At 25.2% G+C, this 20,866-nt stretch overlaps 7 protein-coding genes across 10 annotated transcripts in view; 3 read left to right on the forward strand and 4 right to left on the reverse strand.

The window, feature by feature from the left end:
* Positions 1-1,591, reverse strand: part of LOC127287785 (protein PFC0760c-like) — an 84,530-nt gene extending 82,939 nt beyond the window's left edge. The window contains exon 1 of the mRNA XM_051314909.1: positions 953-1,591. The gene's annotated coding sequence lies outside the window, so the exon portion shown is untranslated. The remainder of the gene's footprint in view (positions 1-952) is intronic.
* The window catches only part of LOC127287796 (zinc finger CCHC domain-containing protein 10-like), a 158,190-nt gene extending 142,729 nt beyond the window's left edge, over positions 1-15,461 (forward strand). For all 3 annotated transcript variants that reach the window (XM_051314925.1, XM_051314923.1, XM_051314926.1), the window contains exons 2-4: positions 14,418-14,488; positions 14,845-14,991; positions 15,071-15,461. In XM_051314925.1, the coding sequence (XP_051170882.1) occupies positions 14,454-14,488; positions 14,845-14,991; positions 15,071-15,290 (402 nt within the window). In that variant the 5' untranslated portion in view covers positions 14,418-14,453 and the 3' untranslated portion in view covers positions 15,291-15,461. The remainder of the gene's footprint in view (positions 1-14,417; positions 14,489-14,844; positions 14,992-15,070) is intronic.
* On the reverse strand, positions 4,479-5,680 carry LOC127287791 (gem-associated protein 8-like). Its single transcript, XM_051314919.1, has 2 exons — positions 5,235-5,680; positions 4,479-5,089 (listed from the first exon to the last, which is right to left on the reverse strand). Exons 1-2 carry the CDS (start codon positions 5,468-5,470, stop codon positions 4,513-4,515), a joined length of 813 nt encoding a protein of 270 aa, XP_051170876.1. The 5' UTR covers positions 5,471-5,680; the 3' UTR covers positions 4,479-4,512.
* LOC127287787 (serine/threonine-protein kinase pakG-like) lies at positions 6,199-9,967 on the forward strand. 2 transcript variants are annotated; one of them, XM_051314915.1, is made up of 5 exons: positions 6,199-6,378; positions 7,814-8,068; positions 8,163-8,468; positions 8,553-8,871; positions 8,987-9,967. In XM_051314915.1, the coding sequence occupies exons 1-5, from the start codon at positions 6,277-6,279 to the stop codon at positions 9,577-9,579; spliced, it is 1,575 nt and encodes a 524-aa protein (XP_051170872.1). In that variant the 5' UTR covers positions 6,199-6,276; the 3' UTR covers positions 9,580-9,967. The 2 variants fall into 2 exon arrangements, with proteins under 2 accessions (XP_051170872.1, XP_051170871.1); XM_051314914.1 differs by lacking the exon at positions 6,199-6,378 and adding an exon at positions 7,368-7,711.
* LOC127287790 (uncharacterized) lies at positions 10,144-12,099 on the forward strand. Its single transcript, XM_051314918.1, has 3 exons — positions 10,144-10,435; positions 10,580-11,223; positions 11,303-12,099. Exons 1-3 carry the CDS (start codon positions 10,387-10,389, stop codon positions 11,996-11,998), a joined length of 1,389 nt encoding a protein of 462 aa, XP_051170875.1. The 5' UTR covers positions 10,144-10,386; the 3' UTR covers positions 11,999-12,099.
* On the reverse strand, positions 12,213-14,411 carry LOC127287789 (jerky protein homolog-like). The gene is made up of 4 exons (XM_051314917.1): positions 14,196-14,411; positions 13,187-14,124; positions 12,712-13,118; positions 12,213-12,629 (listed from the first exon to the last, which is right to left on the reverse strand). Exons 2-4 carry the CDS (start codon positions 14,117-14,119, stop codon positions 12,383-12,385), a joined length of 1,587 nt encoding a protein of 528 aa, XP_051170874.1. The 5' UTR covers positions 14,120-14,124; positions 14,196-14,411; the 3' UTR covers positions 12,213-12,382.
* On the reverse strand, positions 15,336-19,643 carry LOC127287783 (DNA replication licensing factor Mcm2). The gene is made up of 15 exons (XM_051314908.1): positions 19,463-19,643; positions 19,038-19,210; positions 18,785-18,948; positions 18,626-18,708; positions 18,387-18,569; positions 18,103-18,314; positions 17,843-18,035; positions 17,579-17,782; positions 17,252-17,483; positions 16,940-17,190; positions 16,699-16,863; positions 16,323-16,628; positions 16,063-16,245; positions 15,830-15,985; positions 15,336-15,746 (listed from the first exon to the last, which is right to left on the reverse strand). The coding sequence occupies exons 1-15, from the start codon at positions 19,463-19,465 to the stop codon at positions 15,618-15,620; spliced, it is 2,637 nt and encodes an 878-aa protein (XP_051170865.1). The 5' UTR covers positions 19,466-19,643; the 3' UTR covers positions 15,336-15,617.
* Between the last annotated feature and the right edge of the window lie 1,223 nt (positions 19,644-20,866).

Consider the following 20,866-nt stretch of genomic DNA (forward strand, 5'->3'; position numbering starts at 1 on the left):
AATTTATAATATATAATTGTTTCCCTCGGCCAAAAAAAAAAAAGGATATTCTTCATTATTTAGTAAGTCCTCGTTATCGATAAACTGAACCGGAATATTCACGATTTTAAAAAAAAAAACTTAATTACAATATTTTAGAAAGTGTTACTTTCGCGAAAAATAAATAACAAAAATTCTCATTCAATCGATTATAAAGTTGAACAGTTGTTAAATGTAAATGAACTTCAAAGTTAATCGTTTCCTGTTTTCTAGGACATTATTTACACATGAACATTATATTTTATTATTATAAATAAATTAATCGAATATCGTCAAAATATTATTGTTCCGGCAATTAAAATATATAAACTTGAATTCATATTTCTTAAAAATGCAATTAAAATACCTAAATAAAATTTACTTTAAAAAAAATTTATATAAAAACTAAAAGAAGTATATTTTGGAAAATTATTTTTAATAAAATTTTTATTTCAAAAATTTTAAATATTAAATTGTCCATTTTTATTTTTTAAGGACCTTAATTTGTTAAAGAAGACAAAAATTAAGTATAAATTAAGATTTAAAATCTAAAATTTGAATTTTCAATTTAATTAAAAAAAAAACAAAAATTGATAAAAAAAAAACAATTTAACACTAGGAAAATCTTTTTTTTTTTTTTTAATATATCTTGGCTCCAATTTAAAAATAAAATCATCTGCAATTTTTTTATCAGAATTAATATCCTAATATTTTTTTAAAATAAAAATCAAATTCTTTTTGGAAGAAAAAAAATATTATTTGAAATTAATTTTTCCAATTTTGAAAATAATTTTATTATAATACATTAGAAAAAAAAAAATTTCTATAACAATGAGAAAAAAACATTTCTATTTTTTTCATAAAATTAAAATATAATATAATTCAGAAAAAAATCGACAATAATTTCGATTATCAATATTGCATCACTAATTACCTGTGCAATGCACTGTCTTGTAATCACCATTCAAGAGAACATAATATAGCGAACAAATCAAGATTTATCTCTCCAAGCGTGATACTCGCTTCCTTCATTTATTATTAATGATCGGAGCATTTAATGCTCAAACACTCACAGAAACAATTTTTTTTTTTTTTTTTTATCACTAACAAAAAAACAAAAATCTTATCGAAAATTGGACCATCCATTCAAAAATTAAATTTAAATAACAATAGATTATATATATGTTATCGCGTGAACGATCGCACACGTGTTTCTCAATCCACGTGTGTTCATTCAATATGAACAATATTCATTCAAAAACTGACAATAATTTTTTTTTTTTATGAATCCAATTATCAAAATTCCTATGTCTGGTTTCCAAAAAAAAAAATATTTAAATTTTTTTTATAAATAAAAAATTATCGCTTATTTATTTTAAATAAACTAAATTTTCACACTCATTTTTTTTTAAGTGTTTATATTTTTTTTTTCTAAATTAGAAAAAATGCTCGGGGTTTTTCTATTTTCTTTTTTTTTTTTTGAGTGGAAAAACGCGTGGTACCGGTACCGGTTTCCATTCAAAGAAAAGAATCCAATAGTATCGCGTGCCGAAGTCGCGGGCGACTGAGCCTGCGTCGACTATTGCCGATGAGAAACGCAGAACAGAAAGCGCATGCCTGTAGAATAACGACCCCCTCCCCCCCACACACATCCCTCTTTTTTTTCCCCCTCGACACCGGCAAATAATCTTAAAATTCTCATCATGAACTTGATGCATCATTATTGTCTTTAAAAAAAAAAAAAAAGATTTTTCATCCCCTTAATGTCAACGCAGATGATTTCCTGAAATTCCAGATTTATCTTAAACTAAGATTCTCGCGATTAAACACTAACGACAAGAACTTGTCTTAAAATGTAGAATAAAGGTACTAATTGTTTCATTTTCAGATTTAAATATGTGACAAGAGAACGCGCGCTATTTTAATGATGTCTATTTTAGCAGACGAATAATTAGTTAAATTTTGTTTTTTTTCATAAAATTTTAACTGAATATGTAAAAATAGACAAAAAAAAAAATTATGTTTTTTTTTTAAATTGACTATGTGATAAATATATTTATAGTTGAATTCAGAAAATAAATTTAACCAAAATTTAGAAATAAAAATAAAATATGGTTGACCACAAAAACTTTTATGAATCAAGTTGCCACATTGTATAAGGTTATAAAATTTATATATACACGCAAAAGTGTTTTAAAGTACTATTAAAATTCTTTTAAAATTTTTAACTGACCCAAACCTTCCTCTGGGAGATTTCATTTTAAAATTTCAATTTTAATTTCAATTTTGTTTAAAAAAAAATATTTCAATTTTAATTAAAAATATAAAAAAAAAATTTGTAATATATTATATGTAATAATACATTGAAAAAAAATGTATTTTATTCAAATGATCAGTTACTTGACTATTATTTAAGAAATATTTGTAATTTTTATTTAAATTAAATAAACTGTATTTGAACCAATAATTTTTGTATTTGAAACAAATATTATTTTTGCAACGAATATAAATTAATTGACTCAATAATTATTTAATACAATATTTATTTTCTAATAGTTAAGTAATCGATTATTTGAATCAAATAAATTTTTATTATCAAGGCTATTTTTTACGAAACTGATAAGAGGGAAAAAAAATCTGTTTTTGTTACGAATTTTTCTACTTCCTTTTCATCAAGTTTAATTATTTTTCTTTTGTACTTATTTTAGTTACCCATGTTTGGTCTATTTGGACCACGGGAACTTTATATGTAAATAAATAAATAATCGAATAAGATAAAAATTTCATGTACAGTAAAATTTCATTTGTAATAATAAAAAAAACGACTCACCGATCGGTAAATCTCCCACGTTGGAACAATAGCTGCATTTATTTGGAAAAAATAAAACAGGATACTGGAGCAGCTTTCCTTCGTTTATATCCTTTCGTCAGGTTATTTTTTCGATGTGAACTGAAAAAAAAATTAAATCAATAAAAATAAAAAGCAAAATTAAAAATCACCATTAATTTAATATTTTTTTAAAATAATTAATAATAAATTAATTGATAAATTTACATATTTTACAATAGACATAATTAATTGGTTGATTATAAACAATTTAACTATTAAATTAAAAAATAAATGAAAATCAGCAGAAACCTATTTTTACAAATAAAAATAATAACCATCTATTTAATTTCTATATCTTTATTTAAATAAATTTTTATATTTTTCGTCTCCTAACCTCAAAGTGAATTTTATAAAAAAAATTGCTTTCAAAATAAAATAAAATTTTTTCGTTTTTTATTTGATAAATTATTTATCATATTATTCTTCTTTATAGAAAAGAAATGAATTTAAAATTCAGTAAATATATTATATTAAATTAAAATTATTGTTTCCTAATTAACAATTAGAAGAAAAAAGAATTACACATTTTTTTGTCATTTTATAAATAATTTAGTTGCTGCCATCGGGAAAAAAATTTGCTATTGACGCAATCAAAATTTTTTTTGGTTATGTGTGCACGGAATATATTTTCGCAAAAAACTTTGTAACCTAAAAATATTTCTACTTGCATAAACTTACAGAACGTTGGATAAAAATTGTTGAAAAACTGCTGCAATTTCATCAAATTACGATAATAGGGAATAAAAATTTTTTTTCTCAAATTCCAGGAACACAAAAAAGAACGTGAACGACAATATTATATGTTCCAATGATTATTAAACACATATTTATGACACTTTAGAAAAATACTGATTCTTCTCAACATACGAAACACATGACACAAAAAAGTTTTGAGTAAAATGAAAACTATTTACACTTTTTTTACGAAGAACAAACGTGTAGTGACTGAATGCTGCAAACTTTTGTAACGGAAAATTGAGAAAATTATACTAAAAGAGAGAAGAATTCTGATTGGTTGACTGCAATAATGGCGGTAAAGTGTAATTAGTCTAATAACAACAGGCGCCACCTATAATTCTTTAATAGAACTTTCTACACCTTTTACCGACAACAATTCGTATTCTTATTGGTTGAGTCAAAATAACCGGGAAAACTGTTTGAATTTAAAATTCTAAAATGTGTAAAATAAAAGTAATTTTTTGAAAATTTGCTTATTTTTAAATAATAAAATACTCAGAAAAATTATAAGAACAAAAATAAATTCTAATATGATAAAAAAAAATTGATGGCAGAAACATAATGAATCAAAAAAATTCTTTTTTTAAATAAATTTTTCTTTTGTATTTAAAAAATATGTTTAATAAAATTGTCCAATATTTTCTCTTCTCACACAAATAAAAGCAAAATAATTAATAATTTAATTGTTGTAATAAATTTTTTTTTCACTTTATTGAAATTGGAAAATTAAATGAAATAAGATAAAAGAATTAAATTATCAAATATTGGATTTGGATTTAAAATGGAATAAAAACGGAATTTTTCCTGCAAAAAAAAATAATTATTTGGCAAGTAGAAAAAAATATATATATATATTTTACGACAATTTAAAGTTTTAATGGAATATTTGGCCAATAATTTGGACGTGTTTTATCTTTATGACTGTCAATTGTTGCTTGCAATGCAGTTTCCATTCCTAATATTCTTGGACTTGCTTCGCCATATAAAAGTTTTGCATTCTCAATTTTTTCCTTTAATGAAATTACTTTCATCTGGGGAAATATCTCTTCATCGCGTTCAAGAGCTTCCTCTTTTTCTCGTTGTTCTTTAAGTTCCATTTTATGTTTAATACTTTGTTTTAAAAAATCCATCATACCTTCATTTACTTGAAATTCAAAATTTTCATCATCCGAATGATTTTCATCTTCATTTAATTCATCTTGGTTATTTTGATAATTTTTCTGATTTTCTTGTTTCTGAATATTATCATTTTCATATTGTGATTGTATTTTTGTTGACGTTTGTTGCGTTTCATAATTAGAAAAAGCAGATTGAAATATATTATTTATTTGTTCTGCATTTTGACATTGCATTGTTTGTACTAGTTTTCGAATTGTCTCACGTAAAGTCACATTTTCTGCTTCCAATGCAACACAACGAGATTTCCACCAAACTACATTGTGTCTGTAATTTAATGAACATTCACTAATTAATTTATGTTTTTTTTTTTAATAATTATTTTAAAAAATCAAAAGCAAATAAGAATAAAAATTGCAAACGCATAAACGTTTATAACCTAAAAATTTGATGAAAAATAAAAATAACTTACTTTTGTTGCCAAGCCTGGGCAGTTGTGTAATTTTCCCAAAATGCTTTTGCTTCCATTGATTTTTCAATTTGTTTATTCTTAGATAAATATGCACTTGCAGCAGCTATTAATTTTTGACGTTCTTTAGTTTTAACCTCAAATCTTAGTCCCTCACGATTTAGACGTTTATTTTTTCTCACTTGTCGACGTTTTCTACGATTTCTCAAACGTTTTTTGGAAATAGAAATAGATTCCATTACTTTTGTACAAATTATTTCGAGCAATCATTTACAATTTATAGAAATTTCATTGAAATTTAATAAAAACAGAATATTGTTAACATACAATAACAATGATCTGAAACTCTGCGCATGCGTTGGATGTATTAAAAAAAAGTACTACACGCTCATTGGTCAATTATTTTTGCGAGATTTTTGAAATATTTTTCATTTATTACTTTTATTTTTTGATAGAATATGAGACTTGGATAATAAATAATAAGTCTAATAATATAATAATTATCTAATAATAAATGAGCGGGAATCGGGATGATTTATGTAGATAGGGAACGGTGGAATTAGCGAAACGAACGAACGGAACGTTTCAATAACCCGCGCCAATTCAAATTTGATAGTTATGATAAAAAAAATATTTAATTTAATATAAGGGATTTAATAAGGTCTAATTAATTACTTAAGTAATTTTTATGTAAAATAATTTTAAATAATTAACTTTGTAATAAATTAATAATAAAAATTTTCAATTTTAAAATTAATAATTTTTTTTTTTTAATTTTTTAGCTTTCTAAAAATATATTTACAATTTATTCTATTCTTATCCACAAATTTTTTTAATTTATTTAGTTTTTTTGGCTTAAATAGAATTTATTGTGTGTCAAAAGAATAATTTAAAATCAGGCGCTTTTCTTATCAAAATTCGTTGAAATTCGTAACAATACGTTTCTTGTAAGAAATAAGGCTCATAATAAAAACTGTCAACAACAATCAACAAGCGTATTTTTCATTTCATCAAAATTTTAGTGACCTTTGATATTATTACGAAAATGGATTCATCCTGTTCACTTAAAAGTGATCTTAAAATGTCAGCTCAAAGAAGATTTTTTCAATGGGCTGTAAAATGGTTTTATACTCAAATTGTTGAAGATGTAAGTAAAAAAAAAAAAATTTTTTTCATTTAAATTCTCAAATAGCACACAACAAATAAACATATCCACCATATTAAAATTTTCACCAAAAATTAAATCTAAATTCAAAAATAAAAATTTTTTCAAAAATATACTTTTTCGATGTTTTAAAAGTATAGTTAATGTAAAATAAAAAAAAAGGAGAGTAAATTTTTCTTTTACAATAAGAAAAAAGAAAATTTATGTCAAGGATAATAAAAATTGATGAGAGAAAAAAAAATCAAGAAAGAGTCAATGAAGTATAGAAAGCGAAAATTGGAAATTTAAAAAATACTTTTTGAAAAATTGACAACAATCTTGGAAGATTATTTTATTATCCCAAAGTATGGGATAATAAACAAATCGGAAAATCTGTAATTTCATATCTTTACAGAAATCATAACTTTCATTTTTCATATTTATTATATATATCCCAGGTAACATCAGAAAAAAAATACACGATGACAAATTTCTTTTATAAAAATATGTTTATCCACAAAAAAAAACTCTTTTTTCAAAAATGTTATGTGTTTAAAATTTTTTTTCTAGAACATTAATTATAGTTCTCTATTTTCTAAAAAAAAAAGAAAAGAATATTTTCCATTTTCTATTATTTTGCAAAAAAATATATATTTAATTTTTTTTTTTTGTTTTATATAAAACAAAATATTTTTCGAATAAAAAAATATATAATTTTAATTTGAAAATAATTTTTGTGACTCATAAACGATATTTCGCGACGCTGCGGGGAAATTGTAGAGGTAACTTTTTGAAAGCACTGTACCAGGTACTTTATGGCTCTTTACCTGATTCGACAATGACAAATCTTGGCCAAATCTATAGAATTTCATGTTGGGTCTATAATCCCCAACAGATTTGAAATTATCCAGTTCCCGTATATAACGAATATATTCAGCGTGCAAAATATTGAAAAGTAGTTTGTCGCGACATTGCTGAGGGAAAACATCAATCTCTCTCTCTCTTTCTTTCTTTTTCACGCGCGTAAGAAATGTAAATAAAAATAACAGATAAAAAAAAAAGAAAGATTAAATTATTAATGCAGAAATATATAAAAATGTTATTAGAAATTTTTCGTTTTACTACGAAATATTTTTTACGTAATTTTTGGTATTTATTATGTAACATAAAAAAAAATCCACGAATAATTCTCCCAAGTAAAACAATTTTTCAAATTGAAAGATCAAGTGAACATTTAAATAATTGTAATTTGATAAAGTGTCAAAATCAAAAATGTTTAAAACCAAATTCCCTTTTCGATAATGTCAATGGAAAATTAATAAAAATAAATGAAGCGGTAAGTGCAATTAAAAAAAAAAAAAAAAAAATTAAATACATTTTGAAATTAATTTTTTTATTAAAATTCAAATTATTATTCAATTGTCAATTATTGTTTTAGACTTCACAGAAACCGGACGTTCCAAATTTGGTGATGCTTTTGCAAGCGATTGGCTTTCATCTTCGAGAATTTGAAAAAAAAGATTTAACACAAGACGAAAATGAACCATCAAAAGAAGCAATTAAAGTGACAATAAAATGTGGTACTTCAAAAATGAAAGCAGTTTTAGAAATGGATGGAATTGATTGTCAATGTCCAAATGAAGCTAAAGGAGGTTCATTATGGAGTATATGTGGTCACGCCCCCAACAGTAATGTAAATAATTTTTTTTTTGTTAATTTTACAAAAGCTTTTTCTTTAAAAAAAAGAATGTTAGTTACAAAAAGTAAAAAATTAAATTAAATTCCAGGATAGCATTGGCAGCTCAAAATATGAAGAAACCGGAAGTAATCTTCTTCCAACAATTCCTAAGGGGACGAACAATGTCGTTAGGGATGTTGTCTATCGACTTTTGAAAATGATGAAGGATCCATCACCAATTTCTAGTGCAAAATCTGGTAATGATCTTGATTTGTATGCAGTTGGAAATGTTGAAAATACACCGGAATTAAATAAATCAGTGAATCATGAAGGTCTCAGTCGTAGTCATACTCAACCAAATTTTTCAACTATTCTCAGTCATCCCCTCAATAACAACAAATTATTGCCAACCAAGGTATTTTATTGCAAATTTCTTAATTTCATTAAAAAGAATTATCAATTTTCAATCGAAAATAATTTTTTTTTTTTGTTCTTTTAGAATACGTTTAATTCAAAATTAAACGAAAGTGAGACAAAATTATCCGAAGACAATGACAATGAATTTAATACAATAAGAAAATCTTTGAAGAGGCAAAAAACTTGGGATATGGAATTAGAATCGACATCACCAAAAATCACAAGTTCACCAACTTCTGTTGATCATATGTGTAATTCTTTAGAACAAATCTCCCTAAGAAGTGAAGATGATTCCGGAGGATTAATTGATTATGTTTTGAGAGCTTACAATAATTTAGATAAAGCCGTTTTTCTTCTAACAAAAAAAGCTCCCGTCACATCTTCAACTCTATCTTTAAATGGTAATGATTTATTAATTTTTTTTTGATAATAAAATTAATTTCTAAATTAATTCAAAGAGTGAATTAATTTTTTCTTAAGTCAAAATTAATAAATAATAAAATTAATAACTTACAGATCATAGTTTTGTGAAACCAACACCACCTCCGGCTAAAAGTATTGCAAATTCTTCAATAAGTTCCAAAGCGAGTTCACGATTAGGATCTATTTCTTCAGTGCCAAATCGAAGAAGTATCTCATCACCATTAACACGAAAATTAACTGACAAATCGTCGATGATAAAAAATGAAATCACAAAAACTCCATCACGTCGACAAAGCACTCCCTTAGTGTCTTCAATACCGCAAAAAGCAATTCCCTCCAGATTATCAATACCAAGGAGTCGATCGTCATCAATTTCTGCAATTAATTCACCTTCTGTTAATAATAATAATAATAATAATGACAAACTTTTTTTAACAAAAACTTACACACCACCTTTAACAAGAAAAACAAATATCTTAGCTGTAAGGAAATCAAATTTGGCTGTCGATACTTCACTTCAGTCTAATTCTTCAATTAAATCAAATACATCATTACGATCAAATACTTCATTGAGATCCAATACATTATCGAAGTCAACTTTAATCAAGACGCCAACCACCGTCTCAAAATTAACACCACCAACTTCAATTGCCACAAAAAATAGATTTGGATTTTCTAAAAATTAAATAAAAAATTTAATTTAAAAAAATATAAGCAAAAAATGACTGACAATAATTGTTTTGGATAAATTGAAACATTTGTGAAATTGTTTTTTTTGTCGTGTGCCTTATAAAATAAGATAAAAAAAAAAAATGTGCAGTCTTTCTATTTTAATTAAAAAACTGATGATAAATTGATATTTGTTAAACTTCAAGATAATAATAAGATTGCAATGAAAATACATGAAATATTTAAATTGTTGTATGCATATTATGTACAGTATTATTTATTAAAAGAATTACATTATTGTGAAAATATTTTCTATATTAAATATTATACATTAAATGAACGATTAGAATTTAAATTATGTTAATTAGGTTATGTAATTCTAATATAGCTTGGTTTTTCATAAAATTTGTGGTTAATAATTATTACCCTTTATTTTCCATGAAAAAAAATTTTTTTTTTTATAGGTTAGAATTGGGAAAAATATTTAAATTAGTCGTCATTTCTTATCAAGGGTAGTTTTTAATAATTTAAAATTTGCATTTAAATTTATATATATATATATAATAAAAAACAGTAAACTTACGTGAAAGTTGTTTATCAAATACCCCGTTACAATAGGAAATTCACTTCCTCTTCAACTATACCCCCATAAAAACTGTTTTATTTATAAAATGGCCTTTAAATAAAAATGTTTTTAATGTACATATTAATTAAATGTACATTATCAGGTCACTTTCTAAATAAAATGCGAGCCCGCATAATTTCAATTCAAATGAAGTTCTAATTCATTTTTACAGTCTTTCGCTAATTCTAGACTGGAAAACATGGCTTTGTTACAAGCTATTTACATAGTCGTGTTTGTTTTTCATAATTGTGAGTAATAAACATAGATACTTTAAATAAAAAATAATTTTCTTTTACATTTTTTCAATTATAAAAAAGACACACACTTCAATTTATTTTGATTAAACATATATATATATATATATTTTAATTAAATTTGTGTATTATTTTCAGTTATTTATTGCTCAAGAATACCTTTTATTTTGACGGCAAGAGATTCATTAACAACTGATGCAACAAAATCATTGGAAATTGTTACACCTGTCAGCGATGTAATTCACGAAGAAGCAATATCAACGCAACGGACACTATTTCCATTTGAATTTAATTCAAATCCAACAGATAGAACACATTTTCCAACTGAAATACCAATATTATTAAATGAAAAAATGTCAACACCTTCAAGTAATATAAAAAATAAAACAATCATAGAAACGATTACAAGTAAATTTGGACAAAGATTACCAAAATTTATTGGCAGACTAGCTTTTTTAGCTGGACTTCGATTGGCCGATGAAATGTCAAATGAAGCATCATCTTTTAATAATAGTAGCGCTAAAGAAAATTTAAATCCACTATCATTAAATTTAACACCAACAAAATTGAGTCCATATTTTGCCGCTATTTATGAGCCATTTCCAATTCTTTCACAATCTATTTATTATAATTTACTGGTTCCACTTTTGAATGCAATGAATTCACAAAAAATCACGAATGAAAATATTTCAAATTCTCCACAAATTATTTCATCTAATGAACATGAGAATCCCACTATTGAAGAGAAAATTATTGAAAATGTCACATTGGAGAAGAAACAGGTAATTTTTTTTCATTTCAAATTTTAATTAAAAATACATTAAATTAAATCGATTTATTAATATATTCAAATAATTGCAGAGAACTTCAATTTCTGATAAAATGAAAGAAAATATAACTTTAGAATTGTTGGAGGAAGAAAATGATGATAATGATGATGATGAAAATGAAGATTATGAAAATACAGAAGAGAATGAAGAAAATTTTGATTCCGAGGAATCGAATGTAGATGTATTTGTTCCAACATCAAGAGCACCACCGTTAAAAATAAATAAATCATCACCACCAATAAAATCATTAAGACAAAAACGTCCGCGTACTACTAAAAAACCAAAAATGAAAAAACCAACAACAACAACAATGATTCCAATAATGGATAATATGACAACAACTAATTTAAATAATTCAACAAATATTGACAATACAACACAACTTCCTATTCAAAATAATACCGGATATCCTTTTAATCCTGGATATTATGGAGGATATTCACAAAATATTCATGATTTATATATAACAAGTAGCGAAAATCCTCAATTACATGAACATTATAATTATAATGAAATTAATTCTCATTATTCTGATGAATGGCCAATTAATAATAGAATTCCTCATGAATCACATGTTTTTAATCAATATCCACCGTTTTATGATTTTCCACCGCCTGGTGAAGAAGAATACAGTGATCACCATTCATTTCGAGGTTCTCCCATTTTACAACATCCATCGCCGCCAAATTCAATAAATAATGGATTCAAACCGAGTGTTCCTTTTTGAATTCATCAAATATTTAATTTAGAAAATTTATTTTACATTATTAAATTTAAATCATTTTAATTTTTGAATAAAATTTTCTCTATTTTAAATACTAATAATAATTTTACAGGTTTAAGGTTTTTCTGCGTTATTAAATAAAAAAATTGTTTTTCAATAATAATGGGAAGGAATACTTAATAAGTCTTTTTTTATTTTATATTAAATTAAATATCTGAATATTTATTTTATTTACACTTACTTAAGTACTTTGTTAATAATTGTACATTAAAAATACTTTTTACAAATAATTTGTTTCATTTTTTTTTAATTTAAATCACAATTTTAATTAGGAATATAATTATTTTAAATTTTTCAAATTTTTTGTAGAATTTACAAAAAAAAAAATTAAACATTTTTCCGCGAAATTATATCCTTTGTAATGTCATTAATTTGCTCTAGCATTATTAAATGTTCGGGATCACATTCCCATTGTCCCTGAAACCAATTTCTAAATTCCTGAAATTTTTGATAAGCATCATTAGCTTCAATTTGAAGATCGAGTGGATCATTTTCTTGCTTTGGAACATCTTCAAATTCCATTTCTAAATTATCTGTTGACATCTCTTCAAATTCTGTTTTAATGCCTTGAATACTGAGAAATCAAATTACAATATTAATATAACAAATGTTGAAAATGGGAAATTTTTTTTTTTTTTTTATTTATCGAAACTTACCTCTCGACAATTTGTTCAAGATTTAAAAGTTTCCAACCAGGTTCATGGCTATCAATTTGAAGCCACGTGTCAACTTCCTCATTTGTGATATTTTGAAAAATTGATAGTCTTTGAAGAATTTCTTTGATATCATTAACAGTTATTTGAGAACTTTTATTATTACAAATTGGTATCAATTTCCTCCATGATTGATAAATATGTAAATCACTTACTTCCGACCAGGCTGAAGCAATTTTTATACAACACGTTTTAATATCCATTTTCTTAACTGATTTCAATAAACTCGATTCATTATTATCAAAAAGCATCTCTCTCAAAAAGCTTCTTCTATAAAATTTTTTCATCTCATCAAAAATTCCTTGATTCATTGGCTGAAGAAAAATTCCATTTGGAGAAAGAAATTCCACCTGAAATAAAATAATTTATGTAAAGAAAATTTTTTTTTGATATAAAAAATATATTTTCAAATACATACACTACACAAATCGTCGACTGCATCTAATTCACATTTCGATAAATGGCATGGCGCATTATCTAAAATTAACAAAACATTGTATGATCTTCCTGATTCAGCTTGAAATTTACGAATTGAATGTAAAAATACTTCAATGTACCATTTAATAAAAAGTTGACGAGTCATAAATTCATCTTCTTTACTATTATAAACAACAGGTAATCGATTTACATTTTGAATATTTTTATTTCCAATAACAAAAAGAGGAATTTTATGACTACCATCGGCATTTGCACAAACCATGACTGTAATTTTCTCTTTCTTTAATTCCATTATTGATGAATTCTTTTCAAATTTTTCAACAGTCATTGGTAATGCTTTCCACAAAAGACTTGTTTCATCTGCATTATAAATTTGATACAATTGAAAATTTTTTAATTTCATTATTGAATCTAATTTATCAACAAATTCCATTTTATCATTACTATTAATTAATGATTTATTATCTCTAAACCAATGTGAATGAATTTGAAATCGTTTTTTAAATCTTTCTACCCATCCATTGCTTCCTTTAAAATTAGGATCACCATTAACAATGGAATTTATTTTCAATGCTTGTTTCATTAATGCACATCTTGATGGTGCTTGTCCAATTGCTATTTTTTGTATAAACCATTGGTAAAGTGTTTTTTCTAGTAGTGAATTTTTTGTTGTAGGAAGTTTTTTCTTTAATTTGAGATGTGACATTTTTTCATTTTCTTGTAAATGTTTTTCATAAAATTCACGACGATAGGTTTTAATTCGACGAATTGTTGTTTCTGAAACATGATATTTCCTACTAAGTTTTGAACAATTGGTCTTTATACCATTTTTCTCATTAGTTTGAAGAATTTCAAGTATCTCTAATTTTGTGCCCAAATCCAATAATTCATATTTCTTATTTCCTTTATCCATTTTCTCTAAATATAAAAAAAAAATCATTTATAAAATTTCAAATTAGCATAAGAGAATGAAAAAAGTAGTTAGTTACCTTATTGCTTTCCTTCAATAACACAAATTTTTCAAGTTTTTGACATAAATAATTAATTAATTAATAATACTTGTCAGTGTTATACATTTCGTAATGATTACATGACATTCACAATAATATTTTACGTATTTTCTTGTTTATTTACAATTTAGACTTGTCGTCACTAACTTTTGAGGTTATGTTAGAAACCATGATTGCCAACGACGCCGCAACGATTAAGTTACAGAAATAAACAATTTGTTTATATATACTTTTAAAATGAGTTCAAGTGGAATAAAATACATGAAAAAACCGTAAGTTTTTAATTTTTAAATTCTTTCAATATTTACTATTAATGAAAATGATAATTTTAATTTAATTATTTAATTTTTTGTAATTTTAATCGTTTGTTTACATAACCTCTCGAATTCAAAGCTGTTTTTTAATTTACATCTTGTTAGGAACTGAGAAAAATAGATTATAATTAAATTTTTGTTAATTTAAATAATTATTTTCATTAATTCGCCGTAGTAAAGAAACTTGACATTAAAATAGTCAATTTCTTTAATTTGTAATTATCATACAATGGTTTGCAATATATTTTTAATTTGGTTTTCAATTATATCAATATTAAAATTATTACTATTAAATATTAATAATTATTTTATAGAAATCCTTATCCACAAGGAATGAGATGTCAAAAATGTTTAGAAATGGGTCACTGGAGTTATGAATGTAAAGGAAAACGAAAATACGTTCATAGATCGTCAAGAACAACTCTCCTACGTAAACGTTTGCAAACTAAAAAAACAATTGTGTAAGTATATATATATATTTTTTTTTTTAAATTATAATTATAATTTTTAAAATATATTTACGATTGTTTTCCTCTTCAGTGAAACAGAAACTGTATTAATAAAAGAGGAAAAAATTAAGAAGAGTAAAAAAAGGAAGGATTCAATTAGTTCTTCAAGTAATTCAGAAAGTTCATCTACTTCAAGTAGTGATAGTTCATCGGATTCGGATTCAAGTGACAGTGATTCAAGTACAAGTAGTAGTAGCAGTAGCAGCAGTAGTAGTTCCTCTTCGTCTAATACAAGCAGTAGTAGTAATTAAAGTTACATTTCTATTAAAGTATCTCGCAAGAAAAAAAAACGATAATAATTTAAGAAATTTTCTTTTTTATTCAATGAGGAAAAATTTTGTAATTTAAGTAAATGATTTTTTATAATTGTACATTCGTTTTTTTTTTTTAAATAAAAAAGAAATCTATTTTTCATGATCGAATTACTTTTACTACATTTTTTTACATTCTGATTAGTTTTTTTTTCGACTATAAAACAATAATTAATAATAAATATGATTTAATTTCATGTTGAAAGAGTAAAAAAAATTGAGTTTTTCTTAGAAAAATATGTAATTCCTTTTTTTTAAAAAAAAGGATTAGTCACAATCAATGGCGGGAAGAATATTAATAATTACTTTTCGTTTTGGTTCGTATGTGAAATGATTCATTTTGAAAATATCGCTTTCATAGAATGATGAGAGATTGTGAATGTTTATTTGCCTCGCCTAAAATAGAAAAAAAAAGTTTTTCATTTTACAAAGAAAAAAAAATTATAAATTAATATTGAATTTAAAAAATAGAATTTTACCCGATCTTGAAGTTCCTTTTCTGATACTTCAATTGTAGTGACGCGACTTCCATGCATTGCACGTTGGAAAGCAAGATGATCGTGAGTAATTCCCCTCAGAATGTGATACAAAAGATCACTATGATCTTCATTGTAATTAAGATCAGCTTTAAACGTCTAAAAAAAAAATATTTCTTTTTATAATTTTTCATTCAATTTTCTCTAAAATAAAAACATAATTTTATTATACACACCTGCATCATACTCTTCATTACAGAATATTTCTGCGTCTCAACGAAACTTTGCAGAACCATTTTAATAGCAACATTAACATCCTCCTCGCGAATATAATCTCGTAATTGAATTTTTGCACTTGCCTCTGACATTCTTATAATTGCCTCAATATGTCGGACAGTAATTGGAAGACTTCCTGTCGCCTTTAAAATAATTGAAATTTATTAATAATAATAATAATATTAATAAAGTAGTGATATTACAATAAAAAGAAAATTACCAAACTTTCTTGACGAAGTTGATTATACTTTTTGGCAATTTTATCATTATCAATATTCGTTAATTTTGGATGGACATTTTGTTTTGCATAAACGATATATTTTTTCAAAAGGTCCTGTGGTATTGGCAAATCAGAGGTGGGAGTTTGTAAATCAAGTACTTCGGAGTCGTCGGAATAATTTGGATGATGCTTAATATGTGAATTGACAACAAATTTTGCTAATCTCTCATCGTCATTTGTGTCCTTCTCATCTTTTACAATACACAAAATATCAAAACGCGAAAGAATTGGATCTGATAAATTTACCTGGAAAAAAAGAGAGAGAATAAATGATTTGTTTTCTTTAGAATAATAAAATATTAAAATAAATATTTACATTTTCTGAGAATGTCATACTGGGATCGTATCTTCCGCCAATGGGATTTGCAGCTGCAATTACTGAACATCGAGCTTGAAGTGATGTCACGATACCGGCTTTCGAAATAGAAATTGTCTGCTGTTCCATGGCTTCGTGAATTGATGTTCTATCTTGATCGTTCATCTAAATAAATAAAAAAAAAAGAAAATTAAAATTTGTTTCTTTAATTAGAATACTTTTTTTAATTAAAAATTATTACTTTATCGAACTCGTCAATGAGACAAACTCCCGTATCGGCTAGAACTAAAGCTCCAGCTTCCAATGTCCATTCTCTTGTTTGCGGTGAACGTCTCACATAAGCAGTAAGACCAACGGCCGATGCACCTTGACCTGTTGTAAAAATTGCTCTCGGTGCTATTTTTTCTGTATATTTTAAAAATTGAGATTTTGCCGTTCCAGGATCACCACAAATTAGAACGTTAATATCTCCTCTCACCTTGTGTTTTTTTCCTAAAGAAAAAAAGTAAAAAATTTGGTATTTGTTTAATTTTCCTTTTTTTCATCTTCTTACCTGGATTTTTCGAAACACCGCCAAAAATTGCCATTGCCAATGCCTGTTTTATAAATTTGTGTCCATAAATTGATGGCGCCATACTTGCAACAATTCGATCGGTAATTCTTGGATCTTTACTCAATTCTCTAATACTATTTATATCTTCCTCCGTCAATGAGGCAACAATATCCTTTGAATCTTTCACATGAAGATGATTTGCAAGAAGAACTGTGGAAAATATCGGAAAACCCTGTAACGAACAAAAAAAAAATGAAAATAGCCCATTTTTTTCACATTAAAAATGTAATAAACAATTTTTAAAAAAATTTTTTCCCAATTACTAACTTCATTTGTATTTAAAGAGCCATCGTAATTATTTGTATAAATTCCAGTAACATCAATTTCATCACCGGGTTTACAACGATCGCATAAATCCGATAATAAAATACAATCTTTACTACGCGGTATTCGTCCCGCGGGAATTCTTCCCGGTGATTCTTGAACTGTTATCTTTTGATAATTACGATACAATGTTTGTTCCATATTAATCTAAAATGAAAATAATTAATAAATAAAGTAAATTTAAATTAATAAAAAGAAATTATTTACCATAAATGGTCCAGTACTCTGACACTGTGGACATGATCCAGGTTTAAATTCAGTGCTTTGCGATTGTACAAAAGGTCCCAAAACGCAAGCACATTTATTACAATCAAATTTCACAACTGATAATTGTGGCAATACACCTGTCGTTGCTGTTACAACTCCAAGAGTTCTTACCAATTGATTTACATGCAATTTTCTAAAAAACAAAAAGAAATCCAAAGTAAAAATTTGGAAAATTTATTTTTTAAAAATTTGTCAATTACCTGAAAGTTCGTAATTCTTCAATTAAAGGCAATTCGGAAATTCTTACATGAATTTCACTTGTAACACGTTCGTAACTTGGGAAAATTGTCAATACCAATTCTTTTGCAACCTCATCAAAAATCTCCAACATTTTAAATGGAGCTTCAGGTAAGAAATAAGCTAAAATATGTTCCTTACTCGCGAGAATTGGAAATTCAACGATAAAACTCGACTAAATAGGAGAAAAAAAGAATTAAATTTCAAAAAATAAAATATAAAATACTTTTTTTTGTTTTTAAATTACCTGATTGCTTTCGCACATTTGTCGAATTCTCTCCTTATACATATGTTGTCCCTTCGAATTTGTATGTGTTCTCAAAAAATTTTTAAATCGATTTGCAATTTCAGTGCGTGGTCCCAACATTGATACCCATTCTTTCACCGAATGGCCTTTCGTGTCTTCTAAATTTTCAATTGACTCGACCATCTAAAATTTATTACAATTAATTCTCTGTTATATATATATAAACATTTTATCTTTACCTCCGCATCTTCGAGTTCTCCAGCGGCTGCTTTTTCGGCCATTCGTCTCTTATGTGATGGCATTAATTCATCATCACTTTCCTCTGAATTAAAAAAAAAAATAAACAATTCAAAAAAAAGAACAATCATTTTTCATTTAAAAAAAAACAAAAATTATACCATAAAATAAATCTCTGTCATCTCTTATAATTCCAGCGGCACGATCTCGTTTTTTCATCTCATCTTCAGCGGCTGCTCGATCTCCTTGTGATATTTCGGAATAATCATCATCGTCCATGAGATTCGGATCATAACGATCGAGAGCCGACATAGGTCGATAATCGCTATTAAAGAAAACAGAAAAGAGAATTTAAAAAAAAAAACAACTAAAAAGTCTCAAAAATATAAATTTTTTTTTAAAATAAAAACTTACGCTTCCATATTATCGCCAAACAATTCTTCTCCCTCTTCATCTTCTTCATTTGGAATATCATTTTCATCTCCCAATAAATCACTTTCATCTGGAAAAGGTTCATCAATATCGGGAGCTGGTGATGTTAAAGCATCTCGATAACGATCTGAACGAATTGGCGAACTTGGTTGACTCTAGAAAATTTGTGAAAATTTATTTATAATTAAAAACACAATTATATATATATATATTTACAGCTCTGCGTGACAAAACGTAAACAAACATTTTACAATCATCTTCGTAAAATAAACAATTAAATTAAAAGATTTTAATAAATTAAGGACAATTAACAAAAATAAAATTTTTTTAAAGTACATTTTTATAAATTTAAATGATATCAAACAAATTTTTCATGACAGAAATAATACAAAAAAAATACCACTTACCATAGTGAAAAATTAAAAATTCACCACAATATTTTGTAAAACGTATATAAAAATTTGTAAAGCACTCAATTATTATTGAATTTGTTAATTAATACAAATTTGTTTCTTAAAAATAAATGCAATAATCACAGCACACGTTTTTTGTTCGGCATTTAACGGCACACAACAAACACATACAATAGCAACAAGTGAAACAGAGACATTTTTGGCGGGAGTTCTTGAAAACTCGCCTTAAGTAATGCTATTTCTCAAGCCAATCAGAAGTCACTTCATTTAGAAAAGCACCTTTATGCATTTTGTCCACGCGGTATTATTAAAACAAATTTAAAAAAATAGAAAATAAATTAAATTATATAAGAATGGATGAACTTTCAAAAGAATATGCGGTATTATTTGTTGAATTACAAGGAAAAAAAGATTTAGTAAAATCTAATAAGGAAAAAATTGAAGAATTAAAAAAAATTTTAAACAACGAAAAAACAGAAATTGTAAATAATTATAATTATTTTCTCTAAATTGTTATTGTAATAAAAGAAAATTTTTCCCTCCAGGTCAAATTAAAAGAAAAGGAGTACAAACTTCAGAAAGATTATTGCAACATTGTTTGGAATTTTTCAAAAAAACACGATTTTGGAAATTTATTTCTCAATTATCCTAGACAAAAAATTCCTTCACCTTGTAATTGTGAATTTTTTCATGAAACTGAAGAAAAAATAGAAAAAGGTATTTTTATTTACATTAATTTGTTAAAATTTTTTTTTTATTTTTACTGTAAATTATATTTTTTCTTTTATTTATTATAAGAGATTCAAGAAAATGAAGAAATTCAAAAATTAACTTCTGAAATCATTGAATTGAAATTGGAACTTGAGAATTTAGAAAAAGAAGAAAAAGCAAAAACTATTTCCAATAATTTATCTTTTGATAATAATATTGAGATGGAAAGGTAAATTATTAAATTTAATAAATTAAAAACTATTATCAAATTTTACTTTATTAAATTAAAATTAAATTCAAATTATTTGAAATTATTTGAAATTATTTTCATATTCAGTTTCAGAGTAGATAAAATTTTTCAAAATTCTCAACAAAATTTAAAATTTATTCCAAAGATCAAAACTAACAATTATCAACAAAATGATGATATTTCAAGGAAATATGAAAAAATAAATTCAACATATAAAATAAAAACCGAAATAAAAGAAAAAAATTATCAAATACCTATTAAAAAATTGAAACTTACAAATGAATTTTCAAAAAAAATTCCATTATTAAATTGTCCAAATACAATAGACAATTATTTAATTGTAAAAAGAAAATCAAATGACGATAAAAAACATGAAATGAAAAATGAAGAATTAATAACAAAATTTCAATCATCAAATTATGAACAAAAATCTAAAA

This window comes from Leptopilina boulardi, unplaced genomic scaffold (assembly GCF_019393585.1).
Source record: "Leptopilina boulardi isolate dan_hultmark-lab unplaced genomic scaffold, ZJU_Lbou_2.1 LbouV2_372, whole genome shotgun sequence".
In the NCBI taxonomy this organism is placed as follows: Eukaryota; Metazoa; Arthropoda; class Insecta; order Hymenoptera; family Figitidae; genus Leptopilina; species Leptopilina boulardi.